Source organism: Solanum verrucosum, unplaced genomic scaffold, assembly GCF_900185275.1.
Source record: "Solanum verrucosum unplaced genomic scaffold, falcon-dt-bn FXZP01000103.1, whole genome shotgun sequence".
Lineage (NCBI taxonomy): Eukaryota > Viridiplantae > Streptophyta > Magnoliopsida > Solanales > Solanaceae > Solanum > Solanum verrucosum.
In genome coordinates, this window is record NW_026020048.1 from 7904167 (window position 1) to 7929837 (window position 25671).

Genomic DNA, 25671 nt, shown 5'->3' on the forward strand with positions numbered 1-25671 from the left:
ATTTGTTTCATATTACTTGATCACTTACTTAATCATGATTAAAATTTCTCCATTTTACCCCTACGATTAAGATGACCTTTGAAGATCCAAAAAATTCTTTCTTCAAGAGATTAATTAATATGAAAAAAGGGCAGAATAGTAAAATTGACTAACCTATTAATGATTTATTAATCACACTATAATATGGAACGAATGGGGTACTGAAGAGCATACATATATTTTAACCTAATTAATTATGTTATAAATATAAAAAAAAAAAATCTGCATGGGTTTAATTCTTTTGATTATGAGCCAAACATTGAAAATTGAATACTCAAGCTCTGGACTTAATTATCTGCTAATATATATCATATTAAAGTTGTGAAGTTGTGATTATCTCACTTGTTTGACAAATTATGCTTTTATTTTTGACTCATTTAGTTTGCAAAATAAATAATTGAAATAATATATATATATATGAAAGAATGGTGGAGGCTAAAAAGAACCAAGTGAAAGTGAAAACTGAGTGGTAAATATAATAATAGAAATAATATTATTATAATGAGTAAATAATCAATAAAAAAGAACTAAGTGAAGGTGAAAACTGAGTGGTTACTATAATAATAGAAATAATATTTATTATAATGGGTAAATAATTTTAAAATTGAATGAAATAGGATGTGAGAGACAGGAAGGGAGTAAAACTAACAGTAGGACCACAAAGTTAGTTAAAGGTGTGACAAGGAAGCAACTCTAGAGGCCGCAATGATTTCATTATTACTCTTTCTGTTTTATATTAGTTGATCATTATTAATGTAATACATTTTTCTTAAAAATAATTAAAAATCATATTTCATTAATTTTTAAATTTAACTATTACTATGATTATTTAATTTTTTTTAATACTAAAGATAGTATAGAAACAAAAAAATCTCTTACTTTGTCCCAAAAAAGAAATAACCAACGTAGACTTTATTAATTAATCAAAACTGAACATCATTACGTGAGATAATTCTATGTATATTCCTTGAGCTTTAAATCACCTTCTTCCTTCACCTTCCTATACTTTGATGCCACGCCAATATTACACTGGACTACCCACCCTGGCCCCTGCTTCCTCTTTCTATCTCCAACAGCTATTTTCTATTTGTTTTTTGTCATGTGGGTCTATTGACATTTTTTAAAAAGTATATATAATGTGGTGATTATACTTTTACAATTTCCATTGATTTTCATTTAATATTGGTAAAAAAAAGAGAGGTTAAAAGACAGGAAGAGTTTTTGATCCATGCTACTACTGTCAACAAAGAAAGTGGAGTATATAAAATTAGTTGAAATTATGGAGCGGGTTCAGAATTTGAATATTATAAATTTGAATTTGGCATTTTATCACAACTTATTAATAATATTGGATTTGAAATATATAATTTGTACTTACTGATTTTTTTAGTGTTTAAATTATTTTACTCATATTTTGATTAATTCAATAAATACATGTTATCTTCCATCATTAAAATACCACATTACTTTGTCTACAAAGATTTGATCATATAAAAAGGGATTACTTATTGAATTATTTAATTGATTTTTTTAATGCACACGAGGTCGAACAAAATTACGTAATTGATTATGAAAGGGGTTTGGAATCAAAATGGGTTGAATACACATATATATATAAAAAAAAGAGTAATCGACTAACCATGTTCAAAGTCAGTTGGGTTGAGATGTTTGATCAAGATAGACAAAATAATTAGTCATAAAAAAAAAATGAATTAGTTAATTAAAGTACAACAGAAATTATATAAAATTTGCTTCTTGAATTTTACTTTCTCACGAATCAAAATGAGCTGTATATTTAGTACAATGAGCGAATTTTTTAGATAGATTGAATTTAGAGATATCTGATATCTCAATGAACTAATTAATAAATAGATGAATTATCAATCTGTCAAATTTAAACTAGTAGAGTGAATTCTATTTTAATGAGTTAATTTTGTCATTCCTAAATTATATATTACCATTATATTTGCCTCACATCAAGATGAATGTCCACATGATACCTGCTTCGTACAACTAAAAAGTTGCTAACTGAGTTAAAATCATTGAGATGAACACAAAAAAAAACATTTTACAGCTTAAATTTCTATTTTCAAGTTAAAGAGAATGATATATATATATTTATTGTAAAACGAAAAATATATAGAGATTGGGGACAAGATAATAGTGAAGATGCTTCAAGTTTAATTTGGATTATTACCTGCCCTCTCTTTGACTAAATCATAGTCATAATTAGATTCGAATTGATAGTGACAAATCAATCCTGAATTTGGTGAACAAAGATTAATTAGAACTTAGAAGAAATGTATTATGTTCTGAATGCCTTTATCCAAAAAATGTCAATAACAGGTTGGTGACATAACGTTAATAATAAGTAATTTGCAGCAACATAGGAGTTGACTAATAGTGAGAATTAATATATACACAACCATATGATAAAGTCATAAAGAAATAGAATTAGTTAGCTAATTTTAGTTGAGCAGTTATAATCAAATTAGGGGAACATTAGTTTTAAACAATAACTAACTCGTGATACTTGATTTAACCTTCCGCAACAACTTCTAAACTTCACATAGTATATACAACTAAATATGTGGGCTCCTCTTGCATTTTCATTCTTTCATAACGGTTTTGAAAACGATTGAACTACTATTTTTTTTTCTTTATACACATTATAATTTATGTCCTTACATTAGTAAGCATGTAACATAAATAACTCCAATAATATACCCACTTGCCACTCGGTGTAATTCATAAGTGGAGTCGAAAAAGAATTGTGCGTATGCAGTCGGAGTCTCGGTGTAACATAAATAACACCAATAATATACCCACTCAGGGCTCGGTGTAACTCACAAGTAAGGTCCGAAAAAAATGGTGTGTAGACCGTCTTATTCTTGCCTCGGGAAGGTTGAGAGCTTGTTTCCGGTGAAAAGCCAATTTGACCGTCTCAAATTTCCCCGCCAAAAGTTCACATCCATGCCGTATTATATACTTGAAGAACTTGTGACCTAAGCAAGCAAAGTTCTTGCTACCCCATCTATTATATATATAATATTGTATCCCCAAAGCACGAGTTATACTTTGTCTCAACAACTCGACGAAGGCCTTAATTGCTTTCTCTGCTTCTTTCAATCAAATATCGGATCATCTCTTCCGTCTTAGAATTCAGAATTACGCAGCTCCATCTTACTAGCACGACTATCTTCAGGTAGATTTTCTGGTGCTTTTTCTCCTCTTCGTGATTTCATTTGATTTTGCTTCTATTAGTGTTATTGTGATTCCTAGTTTAAATATCTATGTGAATTCTCGTTGTGTTTAAGTATTTGTTCACTTCAATTTTGTGAAATTTACTATTGCTGGATTGTGGTGCCTTTTCTACTCCTCGTGATTTCAGTAAGTATTTCTATCAGATGTGATTTGCATACTTGTTGCGTCTCTGTTTATATGCTTCGATTTGTGTTGTGTGATTGGTAGATTCTATATCTATGTGAATTTCCGTTGATTTTAAGTTTTATTTTGTTCAATTCTGGAATATTCAGTACACGAGATGAACTGTACTTGAAGGCTGGTATTAGTTAGTGTTTTGGAATGATATTCTGAAATTACTGATAATTTTCGAGTTTAGCTTGCAGCGAAATGCTTTTTCTCCTCTTCCTGCTATCATCTTCTAGAATTTTCATCTGATGCGATTTGGTTATTTGCTACGTTCCTCTCTCTGTTTTGGTTCAATAATCTTTTGTGAAGGTTTTTGTATCTATTTGAATCTCCGCTGCTATTGAGTATTGTTCTGTTTAATTCTGGAAAATTGAACTACAGAAGATAGTGCTTGAAATTTCATAGTTGACTGTTTCGAAATGTTTTTCCTAAAATTACTCATCATTTCTGATATCAAATAGCCGTGAGATGTCTTTTCTCCTCTTTGTGATTTCATAGCAGTTGTGAATAAGCCATATGCTTTACTTCTACGTCTCTGTGTTTGTTATGATTCCATTAATTATATGAGATTGTTGGTGAAAAAGGTTTTGTGTGATTTTTAGGTTCATCGTCTCCGCGAATCTCCATTATGTTTTAGTACTTGCTCTCTGCAATTTTAGAAAATTTACTCTACTAGAATCAAATGTGCTCGAGTTTTTCTGGTATTGTTGAGCGTTGGAATGTTTAACTGTAATTACTGATCATTTTCCGCTTATACTCTGTTTTCAGCAAAATGCAGAACGAGAATCCTTCAAGTGATGGCCTCAACACCAGCATCGCCGATGCAGCTACAGTCCCGTCCGCCAACAAAAACTATACGTTCTCTGATGCAACTTCACCAGACTTGGCTGACAATCCATTTCTCTCACCTACCTCAACTCACCAATTCGATTCCTCTGAATTCATCCCCAACTTCTACTCAACTTTCTCTCGCAGCTCAAATTCCCCTTCCCTAACCTCCTTTGACGATACTGATGACCTCGTCACCGATGGCCGCCTCCACCAAGCTAGCTACATTCTCGAGTACCAGCAACTCTACAATCGGTACACTCTCTGCCTCGCACATTTGCAGGAATCTATCAAAGAAGTCGAAGCTCTTCACCAGGAGAATGAATCTCTCCGGCTAGTTAACACCGATTTGGATCGACGCCTGAGCCTCCTCACGCAGGCCACCATACAAAACTGTCTTCTCTCTGATTTCAATCGTTTTGGTATGGGAGTCAACCGTGATACTCAAATCTCTGATCCCAGACCTCCGAACATCAGGCAAGGAAGTGTCGTGGAACCTAACCGGCCTGAGCGAAGGAACGCTGAACGAGTTTCGCTGCCGAAGAGCATTTCTGTGCGCTCGAGCGGTTATCTCAAGTTGAAAGCACAAGGTGGAAACAGTGGAGGAGGTCCCAGCCAGGCAAAAGCTCGGCCAAAATCTACGGCTCCACCCCTAACCGAATCTGTGAGTGAAAATATTCATTCCCCTTTCTTATTCATTTCTGAAAAGATAGTTGGTTTGATTTCAGTTACATCGAATTTGTGAATTGTTAAAATTAACAGCAATCCATAATCTTTGCTTTAGGATTCAGCGCAGTGCAATTTGATTGACAATTTGTTCTCTTTCTTTTTTCCTCTTGTTTTCTGGGTTGTGGCTGTAGCAACAAAGAGTGTACGTTCCTGGAAGTAAGAAGGAAGAGGAGGCATTAGAGTTTGACGTTTACAACCAAGGGATGTTAAAGACAGAGCTGTGCAACAAATGGCAGGAGACTGGGACTTGTCCTTATGGAGAAAACTGTCAGTTCGCTCACGGTATCACAGAGTTGCGCCCAGTGATAAGGCATCCACGCTACAAGACAGAAGTCTGTAGGATGGTCCTAGCAGGTGATATGTGCCCCTATGGTCACCGTTGCCACTTCCGTCACTCTCTCACTGAGGAAGAGCGACGAACAGGTCCTGGCCTTTTCTGATGGTTCCATATATCTTTAATAGCTTTTTAGGTGTAAAACTACAATCCTATGTTCAATTTCGCATATTGGTAAATCCCCCAAAAGCAATAAGATGGACAGATTTTCACAAGTATTACGTGTATAAAATACTTTGGACGGACAGGAAATTATGTAATGAGGATTATCTTGGAGGTGAAACCTGACTACCTGCCCAAGTCACAATGCAGTCGCACTGCAAAAATAGGATAAATGCGAACCAGGTTTCTGGAGTTGGAAGTGGAGACATATATAGGGGAAGTCATAATCTTTTGTTGGTTGTTCTACTATTTGGGGATGCTGTGGAAACTGGAAAGGAATTGTATAAAATCCTTTTGTAACTAATATTTCAGGTATTCGTGTACCAATTGTGGTAACGGCATGGTGCAGGGGAATTAGGTGTTTAAAATCTTGTAAAGGTCATAAACTGTTTTAAGTCAGTATTCTGTCCAATTGCAACTTGGTTTATGAAGGAGAGACGGTGTTCAAATAAAATTGAAAAATCCACTTGACTAAAAGTCTAATTAAATCTACTTGGCAAAGTTGATTTGCTTCTTTTTCCCCTCTTAATTTGGTCCACTGTTGATTCAGATAGAAAAATCAAGAAAATCGAACCAACAAATTGACAATATGTAGATATATCCACTTTTAAAATAAATTCATATGTTAAAATAGTTCCAGATTTTTTGTGTGATTTGCAAACAAACAAAAACTTATAACAATTTAAAATGAAAGAGTTGTGCGAAATAAAAATGTATATTGATTTATAAATCGGAATTTATTTCTTCCATTTTCTATTACCAATATATGCATTCTTCTTTTGACTTTTAAAATATGTACATTTTTTTTACTTTTAAAATATGTACAGAGTAATTTCTCTTCTCTCGGGGTAAATTGGATTGATATAATATTCTCTCTCCGTCTAACAATACTTGTCCACTATACTAAAAATAGATGTCCAACAATGATTGTCCACTTTATGAAATTCATGTAATTTTATACTTAGTTCCTAATTTACCCTTATCATTAATCATTAATTATAATTATTTTTCTATTACATATTTTAAGACATTGTATTTATTATATTCAAATGGTGATATAGTAAAATTACCCTTTTATTTATAATTTCTTAAGGGGTGCGTCAAATCAACAGTGAGTATATAAATAATAAACAAGTTGGTGGGAACTAGAGCTGTCAATATGGGCTAGCCCACCCCATCCGGGCTAACCCATACAGGCTTTGACATTTTACGGGTTAGGCCAGGCTAGCCCATTTTTGGTGTGGGCCAGAAAACGATCGGCCCAACCCACAAGTACGTGGGCTACAGGCTTGCCGGGCCAGTCCACTTTTTTAAAAGTTATATATTTTTTTATAATTATTAAATTAAATTATAAATTATAATTTAAAATATTATCATAAATATCGACAAAACAATATTACATGGTGTTAATGTTACTACTTGTTAATCAAATCCACAAATAAAATTATCTTTATAATATTTATTAAGTTTTTTTCAAGTAAAAATATAAATATCTAAATAGAAATATTAACCTAACTGTTTTGCAATGATCACAATAAAACACAAAAAATATGACAATATTCCAACCATAAAAATGTAAAAAATAAACTCCTTAAAAAATCATGAAACTTATGGCGTATCTAACACTTCATGAAACCTATAACGTATCTAACACTTCATGATCATCTTCATCAAGCATATCTGAATCAACTTGTGGGAAGGTTGTCTTAACATCTTCATTTTCATATGCAATTTATATGCGGTTTCAATTAGTTAAATATTAAAAAATAACTAAATTGAGAATTATAATATTTAAATGTACACAAAAATATATTACCAGTTTGAGAAAAACCATGTAACCAGTTTCGAGTAGCAACAACTGTTTGGACATTTTCATGGTGGATGCAATTTCTATACTTAGTGATTTCCTAAAAAACTTTAAATAAATTGAGTTTGGATCTCTTTAATTTTAAATTTTAATATTATATTATATTTTAAAATTAATTTGTATTAGCCCACGGGCCGGCCCTACCTATATTTCTCAAGTCTCACAAATCAGCAGGCATATTCAGGCCAGGCTAAAAAGCTTTTTTTTTTAAATGGGCTCCAAAAATTTTAACCCAGCCCTATTAAATCTCGAGTTAGACCAGGCCGGCCCAACATGCCTATCCCATATTGACGGCTCTAGTGGGAATATTGGGCTCCTAATAGTTCGTTACAGTGTGTAACCAAATAGCTATTGTATAAATATTCTTTAAAAAGTAATTCATAGAATGTTTTTGCATACTACTACATTATTTGTAAATATAAAAGAACTACGAGCATTCTAATACGATCAAATATTTCTTTCTTAGCTCCTTCCTCAATGAAGAAGTTTGTTACTTTCTCTGCTCATGATGGTTGATGCTTAATGACTGAAGTTTTTGGAAATTACATCAATGACCTCCATTCACGGATGATAAAACTATAATGAATACATGCATGTTTAATCATCTTATTGATTGCCTTTTATAATTAAACATTCTTAGAACTGTAAATTCATTAGTGTTTATTAGCTAATATTTTGACTAACTCAACAAAAAGGAAATGTAAAGAGCATCTTTAAGGATAAAAGTAAATCAAATATCTTTTGAAGTGCTCCTCTGTCCTATTTTGTAATATGAGTTAGTTTGACTTAATACGAAATTTAAGAAAGAGATTTTTGAATTTTATGGTTTAAAATAAGTGATAGAAATTTATGTGAATATAAATAATTTCATTAAGAATAAAATAAGTATTTTAAAATTAAATTATTACTAAAGATAAAAATGTGTCATTCTTCAGTAGATTGAAAAAAGAAAGAAAGTAAGTGGACATAGAAGATAGGAGTATTAGTTTTTAGATAATAATTATTTAATTTTTATTCACGACAATAATTTTTACATTATTATTCACAAACAATCTATTTATCATAGTTGAGGAGACATAATTAGTAGTCGTATGCGGACCAAAAGGACCCTATTAATTAATTAAACCTCATTTGTTTTCAATTAAACAGTATAAATAATAAGGTAGCGGTGGATTATATTTCCATATACCCTCATAGAACCCGCGAATGATAACATTATTATTCACTACACAAACATTCAGACAGTCAATTTCTTGAAATCTTTCGATGATATCAATCACCGGAGAATTCAAATGATTTTCTTGGAGAGATTGCACCTGAATTTTAACATCAAGCGCCAAGAAGGGAACTTCTTTGACATTGTTCTTGGGTAGGTTTTCGCTTCCTCTTCTGGTTAGTAGGGAAAGCAGTAGCACCAAATTGTATAGTAGACATAAGAATCAAGTGATTTTCTTGGAGAGGTTGAATTCACATGATTTTGCTGGAACTATGGTTTTCTTGGAGAGATTGTTCTAGGAGGGTTTTAACATCAAGCCGCAAGAAGAAAACTTCTTTGACATTCAAATGATTTTCTTGGAGAGTTTTAACATCAGCGGCAAGAAGAAACTTCTTTGACATTGTTCTTGGGTAGGTTTTCGCTTCCTTTTCTGGTTAGTAGGGAAAGTAGTAGCACCAAATTGTATAGTACAACATAAGAATCAAAGTTAGGAAAATCTCTGAGATGGTACAATTTTCACCTTAAAATTGTATAGTATGAAGTCAAAATATGAAACGTGCAGAAATTGAACTCCAGTAGTATTGCTATTGTGAGAGTTCATGTTATTTAATTAGTGCTTGTATTTGTTTATCTTATTTTCATGATCTTATTGTTTTCCTCATTAAACATTACGCTTAACACAGGTGTTTGCTGAACCAAAATGGCGTTATCACTTATCACATTGGAGAATAGCACAGTTCTTGGACACTCGTTGTGAAGATGCTCAAGAACAACTTGGACAGGTCCAAATTTAAGTTTGCTTATTTCATTTCTTTGATAATATATTGTAAAAGTTTGTATGATTGTCAATTTGATTTTGAGATTGCTTTATTACATTTGAGAATTGCACAATCCTTCTGAAGATGCTTAAGAATAAAATTGGTACGGCCAAAGAAAGTTTGATGTGGTTTACCTTGCTATCATTGTTTTAAAGTTTTTTGGGTTAAACTGTAAATTACCATAACCAACTTAAGAGCACCTATTCCATAGCCACCTTCTAGGAAGGGTGCAAAGGAGAATTACGCCTCCAACTGAAACAAAGAAAAACAATCTGGTACAAGCTTCTTGTTTATCAGCCTATGCTATGACATTTGCTAGCTTTCCTAGAACCTTTGAGTAAATCTAATCTCTCAATCACTTCTTTCTTAATCTGTACTATAGCTGCATCTGTATAAACAAGTGTTCCTCTAAAAATCTGCCAATTCCTTGCTGTCCAGGCATGATAGATTACTGTTCCCCAGATAGTTGCAATCATTTCCTTTTGGAACTGCTTCCAATGCTCCTCTTCTGAACTTCACCCTTAGGACTAGTTAATCCTAACCAGTGTTGGATACCATCTCACTGGTCCTATTTAGGTACACTCTGCAAATAGGTGTAGAGGAGTCTCCAGTGCGTGCAGTCCAGATGAGTTCTGAAATCTTGAGCCTTCTCTGCTGCCCCAACATAGCATCATAGCTCTCAGTAATGGAATAACGTCCATAATAAGTTAACTTACATCTCCCTTGAGTGTACCATCCCTTTGTCATCTCCTTTAAAGCATTAATCTTCTTCCTGTACCAACTACAATCTTGAGGTGGTTGGTGAATCCATATATTGGTATTTGTCCACATATACACACCATGCACCCACATCACCCATAAAAAAGTCCTCCTCTGACAATTGCCAAAGTAAATTTCCCAACAGAAGTAATATTCCAGCTTCTACGGTTTCTTAATATTGAACCCCCCAAACTTCTTTGGACGGCAGACCTTGTCCCATGCCACAGAGTGACATTTTTCTCCTCTCCTCTGTACCACCCGAGAGGTCCCTGCATTTCATATCTACTACAAGATACTCTGGGGCAAGATGAAAACAGACCCCCAAAAGCTATGAATAGAGAACAGAACTGCTTGAATCACCTGTAGTCTGCTAGCATATGATAATTGTTTTGAATACACAATATTGATCCTACTAGTGATCTTATCAACCAACTGCTAACATTCCCAGTTTGTTCCATTTTTCAGTTGAAAGAGGCAAACCAAGATACCTAATAGGAAAGATGCCTTGAGTGAATCCAGTTAAGGCTAGCCGTTGTTCTTTGGTAAGTTCATCAACACCAGCCAGAAAAAGGCTACACTTCTCCATATTTGCAACCAAACCTGTAACATCACTAAAATATGACAGGACCTCCATAACTCTAGTAATATAATTAGCGTGTTTGGGTTTTAAAGTGGGTGGATTTAATTTTCAAATTATGTAATATATGTGGCCAATCGCACCCAATGGTGTGGCCTAGTGGTCAATGAAGGCTCAAAACTCAGGGAGACAAAAAACACTAGGTGATTCTTCGCATCCGTCTTAGCCTTGGTGGATGGAGTTACTTGGTACCTGTTGCTGGTGGGAGGTGGCAGGTATCTTGTGGAATTAGTCGAGGTGCAAGAAAGCTGGGGGGGACACCGCAGACATTAAAAAAATACATATGTTGCCAATCATAATAAGTCATGTGGCTAGTTTAAATTGCAAAAAATCATCAGATTTAGAGTGTTAGTTTGAGGGGTATTTTTAGACCCCAAGGTGGATGGAGGGTTTTAGTGAGCCATTTGTTTCTTTCTTTTTTGTTTTCCTTTGATGAATGGCGTGTCTCCATTTGCAAGCTACTCCTCAAGTCAAATATCTAGAGCATGTCAAATAAACACTTATTGTTTCACACATCTTCATAAAGAAATTTGATCAATGGTTAAATGAAGGATCATTTCCTTATTAATGATGAACATATCTTAGAACTATTCCTAATAAATAGGTCCTTAACGATGACTTCAAAATTAATGCCTAGTAGTTCTCCTGGGGTGGGGGCAAAGGAAGAAAAGGCAGTTACGGCATGGTGTTCCTGCTATTTAAAGGCCCTTCTTCTCCGGATATGGTCAATCTGGAGAAGACATGGATTTCAATAGTTCATTCATGGAACTCCCAAAATCCTCATCAGCACTATCTTCGGAAATGCAGAGGCCGATTCATATGGATAGCTCCATGCCAAGTGACAAGAAAATTCAGCAGGTAATCAATACAATGAAGTCTTTCATGAGAAACTTTTCACATATAGCTACCATTTTCATATAAGCTGAGATTTGTCCCTTTGGTTTTGTTGCATATCTAGGATGAAGATGAAAGAGACCCAAGTTTTATGCAATTGCTAAAAGAAAACCTCTTCTCTTTCTGGAAGCGACAAAAGGAAGAAATTCTACGTTCAGGTCTTTTTTGGCTCCTCACAAGTCACCAATGTTTACCTACAGAGACCACTGATATGTGTCATTCATCCGTAATCTAAGGATATTCTTGAGCTTTTGGGCCATTTTAAGACCATCCACGTCCGTCACATATGTTAATTTTGTTAGAAGTATCTCCAATCATTGCATAAATGTCATCTATGGAAATTTTTCAATAATACATATGCTGCACATATTTTCTTTAGAGGCATTCTCTCTCTTATTGCAACCTTTCTGGGGCATTTCACTGTTAGAGTAATGCCAATTCCACCGGTCATGACACACTCATAAGTCATGTGCAGGTCATGTCTTTAGAACCAGTACTAGAAATCATAAAAATCAGTGAAACAAATTGCAAGTGAAAGATCTTTTTTACTTTTTTAGAAATAGTGGGGTTTGTGTACTTTGCTGCTGTTTTTCGTGTTGATTTTACCTTCATGCAGCCGCTTCATTTTATCTGTAGATCCAAAGAGAAAACACGACCTGCCCATCTCAAGGATCAGACGGGCTATGAAGTCAAATGATCAAGTAAAGGTATGTCCATGGCTTTGGCTTATTCCATTGACATTAACCATGGTCATATCTTTTAATTTATTTTATTTCTCCATTTGCTATTGGTTGGAACTTGAAACGTTTAAATTGCTTCTAACTTTTCTTCATCTGCTGTTTCTATCTGGGGAGTGGCTACTTAATTTTTTTTTTACTTTTAATGGGAATGAGTAAATTCAGATGGTTAGCGCATATTCTACGGTTCTGTTTTTGAAAGCAATTGAGATGTTTATTATGGACCTCACCCTTCGTGCGTGGATGCAAGCTGATCAAGGCAAATGTCGAACTCTGAAGCGTTATGGCTTTACTAGGGCCATAGGGATGAAGAGCTTTTCGATTTCCTCTCTGACATCGTTCCACTCCAGACCTATCAGGTTGGTTTATATATTAGTATACCTCTTTTGTATCCTGCAATACATATTTTGAACCTTGTATCTGAATCCCGACATGAATTTTGGAGCGTTTGTTAGTTTTTTTAATGTTTAAAGTTCTAAAATAGGACTAGCTACAATGCCAATTTCAGGTGCAAAAGGAGGAAAATGATGGCCAAGGAAATGACTCTAACTAAGCTTATCAGGTGGTTCAATCTAATAACATTTCAGTGAGTGCTGTTTGTCCAGGCAAATTTGTTGGTGTTGTTTATCCTAAAAAAACTATTAGGTGATTTAAGCTTCAGAAAGTTGTACTCGTACTTCCTGCAAAATACTTCCTCTATATCTTATATGACACGTTACTGCTGAGAGAGTCAAAACTGATGTTTTTACTGTCTACCTATTTTGAATCCTAACTAGTGTAATTTAAATTTGGCTAAATGCCCATGCCCTAAATATCCCTTTAAACTTAGCACGTTTTGTAAAATAAACACTCAAACTTAGCAAGTGACCAGATATGCTTGAACTTGGCAGAAGTGTCTTATAGACACAAATGTATAACATGGTAGTGCCACCACTCCCACTCATAGCTTCTTCTAGATTCCTTCAACTCTTCCAACAAAGAGAAAAATACAACACAATAATGATGACAGAACTTTTATCCAATTTTTTTGCAATTGGGTTTGCATTGGAAAAATTACTGCCGGCAAATGACTTGTTTAATTAAAAGTTCAAATTCAGGGGAAAAATAAATCAGGAATACAGCTAAAGATTAAGACGAGGAGAAGACTCCACAATTATGAAGTGAAGGATGTCTCTGGTATGAGATATGAGCAGACAGTCTGGGGATGGGGAAATGGAGGGGATGATCTTGGGGTGCAGGGTTGCATTTCTTTATTCTTATTGTATTTATTTTATTTTTTAGTTATACTTATGTTTTTAGTCTATTTAACACAGTAGAAGCACACACTTTTGCCTAGTTCAACTATCTATTTTGTCACGGACTAAGTTTGAGTAGCTATCTTACAAAACATATTAAGTTATTTAGCCTTAAAATTTTATGGAGTAGTACCTTTTTGTAGTCTCAAAATATGTAAATTTTATTTTGATCTAAATGAAGAGTCGGTATTCAACTTCACAGAGATAATTACATATTTTAATCCATGTAGTTGAATCCTGCTAGAATTTTGGAATGTTTGTTATAGTTATCTTACAGTTTAAGGTACTAAATAACACTAGCTACAGTGCCAATATCAGGTTCAAGAGGCAAATGATGGCCAAGGAAATGAATCTCACCCAGCTTATCAAGTGCTTCAACCGAATAACATTCCATTGAGTGCTGTTTATCCAGGCTATTTTGTTGGTGTTATTTATGCTAAAAAAACTGTTAGGTGATTTAAGCTTCATAAAGTCGTACTTGTGCTTCCCGAAAAAATACTTCCTCGATATATTTTTTATTTATATGACATTGTGACTATTTAGAGTCAAACTGATCTTTTCTTGTCTACCTATTTTGAATCCTAAAGTATTGTTATCTTAATTTTATGGAGTAGTATGTTTTTTCTATTCTTTAAATATACAAAATTGTATTTCGATCTAAATGAGGAGTCAATGTTCAACTTTACATTGGATAATTATATATTTTGATCCATGTATTTGAATCCTGCCATGAATTTTGAAACATTTATTAAATCTTACAGTTTATAGTACTAAAAATAACACTAGCTGAAGTATGAATTTCAGGTAGAAGAGGACGCGAATGTTGGCCAAGGAAATGAATTTCACCCAGCCTATCAAATGTTTCAGCCTAATAACATTCCAGTAAGTCTGTCCACCTATTTTGAATCCTAATATTTTAATTTGAATTCTATTCTGTACATTTTACATAGTCTCAAAATAGGTAAATTTATTTTGATAAAATTGAGAGTCAATGTTAAAATTCATGATAGTTAAATATTCTGATCCTCCTATTCATCGATCCCATCACAAATTATTGAGCATCTATTAATTATCTTTCAGTTTAAAGTACTAAAATAACACTAATTACCGTACCTGTTTCAGGTGGAAGAGGCAAATGATGTCCAAGGAAATAAATTTGACTTGGCTAATCGAATGGTTCAGCCTCATAACATTCCAGTGAGTGATAGTGACTTTCAACCCTACATAGTACCATGTAAACTTTATTCCAAATAAAAGTAGCATATTGTTTATCATAAAAAACAATGATGTACAATATCTGCTCTTATCAATTTAATATCTTATTCGTGGGCCATTGGTCATCATGATATTGACATTTTCTTCAGGGGAACGGCTCACTAAGATAGCTTGCTACCTGGGCCTTTGCTGCGCCTAGTCGTTGCACAACAAGTCAGGCTTGGTGCCCCCCCATATATATATATAAAGGAATTTTAAACTTCATAAAGTTGTACTTGTACTTCCGACCGACCTCTATATATTTTATATGATATTATTACTACTTAGAGAGTCGGAACGATCTTTTGCTGTCTACCTCTTTTGTATCCTGCAATATTGTACTTACTCTATATATTTTATATTTCCTCTATATATATTTTATATGACACGATTACTAATCAGAGAGTCAAACTGGTCTATTCCTATCTACCTATTTTGAATCCTAAACTATTGTAATTTTTTGGAGCAGTATCTTTTTGTAGTCCCAAAATATGTAAATTTTATTTTGATCCAAGTGAAGAGTCAGTGTTCAACTTCACACAAATATTTACATATTTTGGTCCATGTATTTGAATCCTGCCATGAATTTGTGATGTTTGTTAGTTATCTTACAGTTTAAAGTACTAAATTGGAACGAGCTACAGTGCCAATTTCAGGTGCAGGACAAGGCAAATGATGGCCAAGGAAATGAAGTTCACCCAGCTTATCAAATGGTTCAACCAAATAAGCCTCCAGTGAGTGCTACTTATCCTAGCTAATTTGTTGGTGTTGTTAATCCTAAAAACACTATTTGGTGATATAAACTTCATAAAGTCGTACTTGTACTTCTTGCAAAAATACTCCCTCTATATATTTTGTATAACACGATTACTACTCAGAGAGTCAAACCGATCTTTTCCTGTCTACCTATTTTAAATCCTAAAATGTTGTAATCTAAATTTTATGGAGAAGTACCTTTTTTGTAGTCTCAAAATATGTATATTTTATTTCGATCGAAATGAAGAGTTAATGTTCAACTTCACAGAGATAATTACATATTTTGAACCATGTATTTGAATCCCGACATGAATTTTGGAACGTTTGTTAGTTGTCTTGAAGTTAAAGTTAAAGAATTTCTTATCTTCATTCCCCGAAAAATAAGTTGAACACTTGCTGAGAACTAACACAACCTAATTTTTTGATGTTATTTCTGTAGGCTTCTTTCAGTGAACCTGAGTTCAACATTGATGAATTTTTAATGGAAGAGGCAAATGATGTGCAAGGAAATAAATTTCACCTGGCTAATCAAATGGTTTAGCCTCATAACATCTCGGTGAGTGGTTGTGACTTTCAACACTGCATGTTTAAAATACCTTGCAAACTTTATTCTAAATCCAAATAACACTAGCATATTGTTTATCCTGGGTAATTTGTAGTGTTGTTTATTCTAAAAAATAATGAGGTACAACATCTGCTCTTATCAATATAACATCTGATATGTGGGCCATTGGTCCACTGCCTAGGCGTTGCACTACAAGTCAGGCTTGGTGCCCCCCCACCCCCCTCCACACACACACAAATGCGCACACACATATATGTGTATATATATAAAAAGAAATGTAAACTTCAATAAGTCGTACTTGTGATGGCATCTCCAAAAATCTTTTCTTTCTCCATTTCTCCCCATCCTTCTATTTTTTTTTCTGCCCTAGAAACACATTATCATCATTTTGGTACCTGCCATCATTACTACCTAAGAGAATCAAAACTATCTATTGCTGTCTACCTCTTCTGTGTCCTGAAATATTGTAATTTAAGTTTTATGGGGCAGTAACTTTAAATAGTCTCACAATATGTTAATTTTGTTTCAATTTAATTTAGAAGTCAATGTTCAACTTCACACATGTAATTACATATTTTGATCCTTGTAGTTGAATCCTGTCATGAATTTGGAACGTCTGCTAATTATCTTATAGTTTAAAGTACTAAAATAGCACTATCTGCAGCTGCTGTACCAATTTCAGGTGCGAGGGGAGGACAATGATGGCCAAGGCAATGAACTTGACCCAGCTTATAATGTTCAGCCTAATAACATTCCGGTGAGTTATAATGACTATCAGAACTACATGTGCAAAACCTTCATCACGATTGACAGTAGCGTGCTGTTTATCTAGGCTATTTTTTTGGTGTTGTTCATCTTAAAAAAACTATGAGGTGATTTAAACTTCATAATGCCGTACTTGTACTTCCTGCAAAATGCTTCCACTATATATTTTATATTACTTGATTACTACTTTGAGTTCCACCTAGTGGGATTTCACTGGGTATGTTGTTGTTGTTGTTGATTACTACTTAGAGTGTCAAACTGATTTTTTCCTCTGTACCTATTTTAAATCCTAAACTGTTGTAATTTTAATTTCTTGGAGTACTACCTTATTTGTTGTCTCAAAATATGTATATTTGTTTCAATCTAAATGAATAGTCAATGTCCAACTTCAAACAGATAATTGCATATTTTGAATCATGTATTTGAATCCTGACATGAATTATGGAACTTTTGCTAGTTATCTTATGGTTTAAAGTACTAATATAATACTAGCTACAATGCCAATTTCAGGTGCAGGCGGAGGCAAAAGATGGCCAAGGAAATGAATTTCACCCAACTTATCAAATGGGTGAGTGCTGTTTATCCAGGCTAATTTGTTGGTGTTATTTATTTTAAGAAAAAACTATGTGGTGATATAAACTTCATTAAGTCGTATCTGTGCTTCCTGCAAAAAAATTTCCTCTATGTATTTTGTATGACATTTAGAGAGTCAACACAATCTTTTCCAGCCCACCTATTTTTAATCCTAAAATATTGTTATCTTAATTTTATGGAGTAGTGCCTTTTTTCTAGTCTTAAAATGTATAAATTTATTTCAATCCAAATGAGGTGTCAATGCTCAATTTCACATGGATAATTACATATTTTGTCCATGTATTTGAATCCTGCTATGAATATTGGAACATTTCTTAATTATCTTTACAGTTTAAAGTACTAAAATAGCAGTACCAAATTCAGGTAGGAGAGGAGGCAAATGGTGGCCAAGGAAATGAATTTCACCCGGCTGGTCAAATGGTTCAGCCTAATAACATTCCAGTAAGTGAGACTACCTTGTAAACCTTCATTCGAATTAACAGTAACGAACTGTTGAGGCTAATTTGGTGGTTTGTTTATCTTCATCCCCCCCCCCCAAAAAAAAAACTCTTTAGTTATATTCCTTACCTGTGTAATTACCTTTAACTTTACTAAAGCCCAATCTGAAAAACAGTGAATCAGAGTGAAGTTTCTGATTGGAGACTAATCCTTCCACCTACAAAAGATGATGAATTTGCCTGTATTGACCTTTAAATGATCTGGACTTCAATTGTTACCCTTCAAATAGGGACATTCGCACGAATCAGATATATAGGAGATAGTTTTGTTGAATTTGTTTGTCGTCAAGATCTGGTTGAATTGTTCACCCTCTTTTTCGACAACAAAGTTTTCTTTCAATAATGAAAAAATCATAATGCAAGATTCATTTGTAGTCCCACCAAATTCATCGCTAAGATATATGAACTTGAAGTCCGCCTTTTTCTCTTCAACAGGAACACATCTAAAATGGGTTTACTTGATTCAGACTTACCTTGCTATCACTTAAAGCGCATAAATTTAGAAAGAAGCATGATCAAAAGTGACAATAGAAAAACTTAGAAAGGTTGATGAAGACAATACCTATTTGGCTAATGGAGGTATCTCTTCAGACAAGACAGTTGTAGCAAGTATTATAAGATTCTAAATTTATTGTTACCAAAATGGGCTAAGGGTATTTTCGTAATTTTAACTCTGATGCTCAGGTTAGTATATAAATATCTTTTCCAGTAGGGTTAGCATAGCTACCTACTGTTGGCTAGAATATAGCAATTGCACCCAGCCGCACGTAACTGCCGCATTTTACCCCAAATGTAAACTTCTGAACTGATTTGCAGGTTGATTCCATGGCGGATCAAAACAACAATGAAGAAGAAGATTACGCAGTTATAAACTGCAATTTGCCCAAAGATGCAGTGGAGCGGATACTTGCAGGGCTTCCGGTCAGATCGCTGCTCCAGTATAAGTCTGTATGGTACAATTTCATCAAGAGTCGTAATTTTATCAAAATTTACTACAACCATCAAATCCCTCGTCCTCCTTCTCTCATTTTATCTTACAAACAAAAATGTTAGCTATGGCCTAATTTCTTTTCGCTCTATCTTAATCTTGTTATATCCAACATTAAACAGTATTTTGAACTGTTCAATGTTGGATATAACAGGATGAAGATGGAGCGAAAATAAATTAGGCCAGAAGGAGCTAACATTTTTTTTTTTTTGTAAGCTATAATGGCTGAAGGAGGATGAGAGATTTGATGATTGCGGTAAATTTTGATAAATTACGGCTCAGGCTCTTGATGATATTATACCATGATTTGCAGACAGACTTAAACTGGAGCAGCGATCTGACCGGAAGCCCTATGAGTATTCGCTCTACTGCATCTTTGGGCAAATTGCAGTTTATAACTGTGTAATCTTCTCCTTCATTGTTGTTTTGATCCGCCATGGAATCAACCTGCAAATCAGTTCACAAGTTTATATTTTTGTTGAGCTTGGTTGGACTTCACTTCACACTTGAATTATTGACATTTCAGTTTGGGTTATATTTTGTACTTCCAATGTTTCCAAATCAAGAAAAAGACATTTGATTTAGAAGCACATTTATTGTGGGTATATTTTTCAATTACACGATATGTTTACTTAGTGTACTAAAAATATTATTTTTCCTGTTTTAGGTGTAGAAAATAATTACCTTCCTTTATTTGATTGTATGTATTTATTTTAGGGTTGAGTCATTAACAATAAGTTGGTTGTTTTTTCTAAATAAATAGAGGTCTTTGTACATAATATTCATTCAGAAATATAAGAAGATTTTTCTTTAGTTTTCTCTATTTACTTCTATGTGGTATTAGAGCAGTGCTAATCTCTAACTTTGCTGCGTTTTTTTTTCCTTCTGAAAATGACTAATAATCAAAGTACTCAACTCTAAACTACTGAAAAGAGTGATGCAATCCCTACAACTAATGCAGTGGATTCTTCACATGCTTTCGATATTCACCTTTCTGATTATCCGAGCACGAACCTTGTATACACTATCATTGATGGAAGGAGTTATGGCGGCTGAAGAAGGGCTGTTATCATTGCTCTTTCAGCTAAGAACAAACTAGGATTCATTAATGGATCTCTAATTGTTCCTACTGAAAGACTTGAGCAAGATGTACTAATATGGTCTTGTCTTGGCTCTTGAATTCTCTTTCAAAATAGATTGTTGAATTTGTCTTATATCCCAAAAGCGCCAAGGTCTTATGGTCAGACATAGAAGACAGATTTGGTCAGGATAATGGGGCAAAATTATTTCAATTACAAAAGGATTTGAATGCTGTAGTTCAAAGAAATTCAAGTATTTCTGCTTAATTCACAAAAATGAAAAGTTTATGGGAGTTAGATACTTAACACTTTTTCTGCTTGTAGTTATGAGTGCGAATGTGGTGCAAAGGAAAAAGGAGTGAAAGCCCATCAAAATGAGAGGCTACTCCAATTTCTTATTGGGTTGAATGACACTTTTATAGGAGTCCGGAGTAATATTTTGTTCTCTTCTTTTCTCCCTAGTATTGGTCAAGCATACTCTCTCTCGTGATCCAAGATGAAAAACAGAGAGAAATTCATGCTACTCCTGCTTAAGCAGGAGAATCATCCTTTCTTGTTGGTAATAGAGGAGGTAGGAGATTTGATGACTATAAGAATCAGCAAGGCAATCCCATCAAGAAAAACAACTTGACATGTAATTACTGCAAGAAAATTTGACACACTATTGATCAATGCTATAAGATTCATGGATTCCCTGCAGATTTCAAATTCACTAAAACCAAAAGGTACCAGAAAGGAGCTATGGTCAACAATGTTTTTAATACTGTAGAAACAAATCAGCAGATACTAGACAATTCTACTGATCATGTATCACTCAGTCAAGAGAATGTTGCACAACTTATGCAACTTTTGCAAAAGATGAACCAGAAATCTGCAGGAACTGGTAAAGTAAAGTCACTCATTCGAGATCTATACACAATGTTCTTTACATTCCTTCTTTCAAATTCAATCTACTTTCTATTACTCCCTCCGTCCCTTTTTAGTTGTCCACTTTAGAAATGGCACACAGATTAAGGCAACAATGATTAGCACAGTGAAGTTACAATTTTACCCTTATGACAACTTTTCACTTCAAAATTACAACCACTTATTTGAATTCAAGTGAAATAAATTGGAGGGAAACAACATACACTTTTACAATTTTCAAGAAGTGTAAATAAGGGTATAATAGGAAAAAATTTGTTGTCCTTTCTTGATTTGTCAAAATGGACAACTAAATAGGGACAACTAAAAAAGGAAATATGGACAAGTAAATAGGGACGGAGGGAGTAGTAAATTATGCAAACAATTTCAGAAATTCATGCTTTTCACTTCTAACACTTGTTTCATGTCGCAGAGCCCTTCACTGAAAAGTCCTCTGGTGCTTGGTAAATAACAAGGAGGTCTATATGTCTTCAAGTCAAGTCAACCAACAGTTCCTGAAAAGAGTGTCCAATTCCAATCCAGAAAATCAACCAGTAGATTTCACAAAGAGTCTATCAAGTTCTAGCACTAGTAGTTTACATTTTTCAAATTCAGTAGCAAGTATCATTAGTTCCTATTCTAGTTTCTTTGATTCAAATGTAAAAGAAAAATTATGGCATTATATGTTGGGTCACATGCCATCCAGTAATATGAAAAAAATCGTTCCATTTTCATTATCTTGTTCTAAATTTTCTTCTCCTTGTACTATATGTCTAATGACAAGGCAATCAAAATTGCCTTTTTCTAAAAGTATTATTTCTACTAAAATATGTTTTGTTCTAATTCATGTTGATACATGGGGACCTTATAAAATTGCCACATATGATGGTTTTAGGTATTTTTGAACAATTGTTGATGACTTTAATAGAGCTACTTGGACTCATCTTCTTAGCACTAAATCAAATGTTTTTCTATTTTACAATCTTTCCTTTCCATGGTAGAAAGACAATTTCATTCCAAGGTTAAAGAAATAAGAACATACAATTCTTTTGAATTAGGAAATGGTAAAGTACAATCTGATTTTTTCCTCTCCAAAGGGATCATTCACCAAATTACTTGTATTTACACAAAGTGAAATATTGGAGAGTTTATTGGGGTGAATGTTTATTAACAACTACTCTCTCCAATACATCAAGTGAAACAATGCACTTGTTTTTACTTTTTTGGTGGTCTTTTAACTTTTCTTCTTCAACACTTTATGTAACAAAAAGAGTGATCGAAAATATCAATAACATTGGAATTTTTTTTTTAAAATGCAAGGCAAATTTTTTTTGGAAGGCACAAGTGATGTATTACAAGGTAAAATTTGCAACACACAAGTTATGTTCTTACAACTTACGAGATTAAAAAAAAAAAAAAATCACGTGACACAAGTTATGCCGTATGGGTATACCGTAAATCTATCATATGGATTTTGAACTGTGCGTTGAATTATCAAAATTTAAAAAAAAAAAAACAAATTTACTATTTTTAACAAAGGTAGTCAATTTCCCTATACACAAGCAATTGTCTTTACCTTTTGCTATTTCGGGCTTTTCGGTGATGCTATCACCAACTTTTTTGGCTTTGTGTATTTTAGAGGATCGTAGTTAATATTTCATATGATCGTCAATTTTGAAAAATTTTGTTTTTATTATTCAAAATCATTACTTAAAAAAAAAACTTATTTTACCAATCCATCCCATTCCACCAATCAAATTTGTCACCTAGAGACTTAGAGTAATGACTTTTTAAGTGAATTTTTCTAAGTTGAATGACTTTTGAGGAGCTATTCAAAGTTCAGTAGCAATCTAAAATGTTACTCCTCTTCTGTTACTCTATCAATTCTCATGCATTTTGTTTCCAATAATAATACTAATGTATTTCAATATATTGTGGGGATAATTAATGTGGAGAATTTAAGGCTGACAAACGGACAAGACCGGATCAACATGACCGGTTTTACTGGAACCGGTCCTCGTTACCGGATTTCGTTATCGGAATCGGGTCTTACCGGAATCGGTTTTACCGGAAATTTCCAAAGGTTCCGTCTGGTCCCTTAGTTACCGGATTGGAACCGGTTTGGACCGGACCGGAACCGGTTCTTACCGGATCATTTTGTATCGGTAATTTTTATTTTTTTTTATTAACTTTAATTATTATATAATATTATATTATTAATTAATAAAATTATATTATTAAAAAACTTCAATTTAAAACTAAAAACTTTAAAGTTACTTTAAAGTTTCAATTGAATTTAAGTTTAAACTTTAAACTTTAAAGTTTAAAATTGACTTTAAATTTTAAACTTTATAACTTTATATTGAATTTAAAGTTTAAAATTGACTTTAAAGTTTAAAGTTAAAAGTTTATATTGAATTTAAAGTTTAAATCTTAAAATTCAATTTTATATTAAAGTTTAAACTTTAAACTAATATTAAAATAGTTAAATATTAAATTTCTAAAATGACTTGGATTAAATATAAGAGACTATTTTAAAAGAAAATCAAGGCGAATAGCCGTATATTTATTTAAATAAATAAATTGTACAATACAAATATTAGAAAGAGACAAAGAGTACATAATCTAGGTATTGAATATTAATTATTGTACTAACAATTGAAACTCTTTTTAAAATCTTTTCGTAACTTTTGTATCATTTCAAAAGAAACATTTTTTGGAACTTGTATTTGTCGTTCTTCTTCCATTGCTTCCATACCATCATCACTATTATCACCAAATATTTCATCTATTTCGTCTTTTATTTGGCTATTTAATTGTGGTAGTCCGGTATTTCTTCTTTCGGCATTGACCCAATCTCGAAACAACACCGATATTTCCAAACTATCCTTTGCTAATGAATATCGATGATCTCCAATCATAAATCTCGCCGCACTAAAGGCTTGCTCTGAAGCGACCGATGATACTTGAATCGCTAGCACATCTCGAACAATCCTAGCAAGGGTCGGAAATTGATTTTCACGATTCTTCCACCATACTAATATTGGAGCTTGAAGTTGTCCTTCTTCATGCCTAATCTTTTCCCGTGCCTGATTGAAATATAAATCAAAATCATTATTAGTAGATGATTCAAGCTCAAGATAATCATCCATCCAATCATCCGTATCATCGCTTCTAGGTTTACAAGATGGAGGTTCAACTATTGGAATATTTTTTTCCATAGATTTATATGTATTATATAACTCTCTAGCTTTTATATATATGCTACTTTTACAATCTTCAACACTAGGAGTTTCATCATCTCTAATTTCTAAATTTGCATAAATCTTTTCAACCATTCTTCAACACCTTTTAATTTGTAATTTGGGTTGAAAGTAGTAGCAGTCAAATAGATTTGAGGAATAGGGAAAAAATATTTTTTGAATTTTTCAATCATAAAAGCAAGGGAATTTTCAAATCGATCTTTTCCTTTATATTTTGCAAATTCAGATGAAATAGCACAAATATTTACTAAAACAGAAGAAATAGTTGGATAATATTGACCAGAAGCAGCATTTGTTGCTTTATAAAAAACACTTAAAAATTCAATAAGTTCTTTTGTATTTTCCCAATCTTCATAGCCAATTCTCAAATTCGGGTCCGCATTATGAGCATTAAAATCTAATTGTACCGGCTCTTGATAAATATAAGCAACTTGAAGCATTTCAAATAAAGAATTCCATCTAGTGCATACTTCTTTTGGAACTTTTCTATATTCAAGTCCACATTCTTTACAACGATTTTTAAATTTTGTAATTCTAGCTTTTATTTTAGCTTTAAAAATCCAATTACAAGCAAGTCTAATTTTTTCACAAGAAATTCCAAATTGAGAAATACCATCTTTTACTATCAAATTATACACATGTGCGGCACACTTAATATGAAAAGAATCATTATCAATTGGACAAAGTCTACATTTTAAATAATCAATTGCTTTCAAATTATTAGAAGCATTATCTAAAGTGACACTCATTATTTTATCACATATTCCATAAAATTGTAAAACAAGGCCTATTTTTGTTGCTATATAAGCACCGGTTTTAGTTTCTTCAACATATTTATATCCTAATATTCGTTTTTGCATGTTCCATTCATGGTCAATCCAATGGACAGTAATTGTAAAATAATCATTACCATTAGGACTACGTCCCATAACAGAAGTAATAGATAATCTACCATCATAATAAACAAATAAACAACGAAGAAAATGACAATATTCTTTTTGATATTTAAAAAGATCACTTTTAATTGTACTTCTTGGAATACCTTCATAATCTGGGTTATACAATTCCCGAATATACTGAATAAAACCAGGATGTGAAGGAAATGAAAAAGGCAAACCACAAACAACAACCATTTTAGCTAATTCTCTACGATCTTTTTCTTTACTATATGTGCGGTGTGTGCTTCGGCTAGCCGGGTTAGTCATATTTAATACACTTTGAACCATATTAGAACCTCCAGCTCCCATAGATTTTTCAGGT

At 33.2% G+C, this 25671-nt stretch overlaps 2 protein-coding genes across 2 annotated transcripts in view; both read left to right on the forward strand.

The window, feature by feature from the left end:
• Positions 1-3028: 3028 nt before the first annotated feature.
• Positions 3029-5722, forward strand: LOC125822231 (zinc finger CCCH domain-containing protein 14). The gene is made up of 3 exons (XM_049501612.1): positions 3029-3244; positions 4240-4963; positions 5160-5722. The coding sequence occupies exons 2-3, from the start codon at positions 4244-4246 to the stop codon at positions 5466-5468; spliced, it is 1029 nt and encodes a 342-aa protein (XP_049357569.1). The 5' UTR covers positions 3029-3244; positions 4240-4243; the 3' UTR covers positions 5469-5722.
• A 5521-nt stretch (positions 5723-11243) lies between these two features.
• The window catches only part of LOC125822568 (nuclear transcription factor Y subunit C-4-like), a 28598-nt gene continuing 14170 nt past the window's right edge, over positions 11244-25671 (forward strand). Inside the window, exons 1-3 of the mRNA XM_049501980.1 lie at positions 11244-11679; positions 11780-11873; positions 12352-12422. Coding sequence (XP_049357937.1) covers positions 11563-11679; positions 11780-11873; positions 12352-12422 — 282 coding nt within the window. The 5' untranslated portion in view covers positions 11244-11562. The remainder of the gene's footprint in view (positions 11680-11779; positions 11874-12351; positions 12423-25671) is intronic.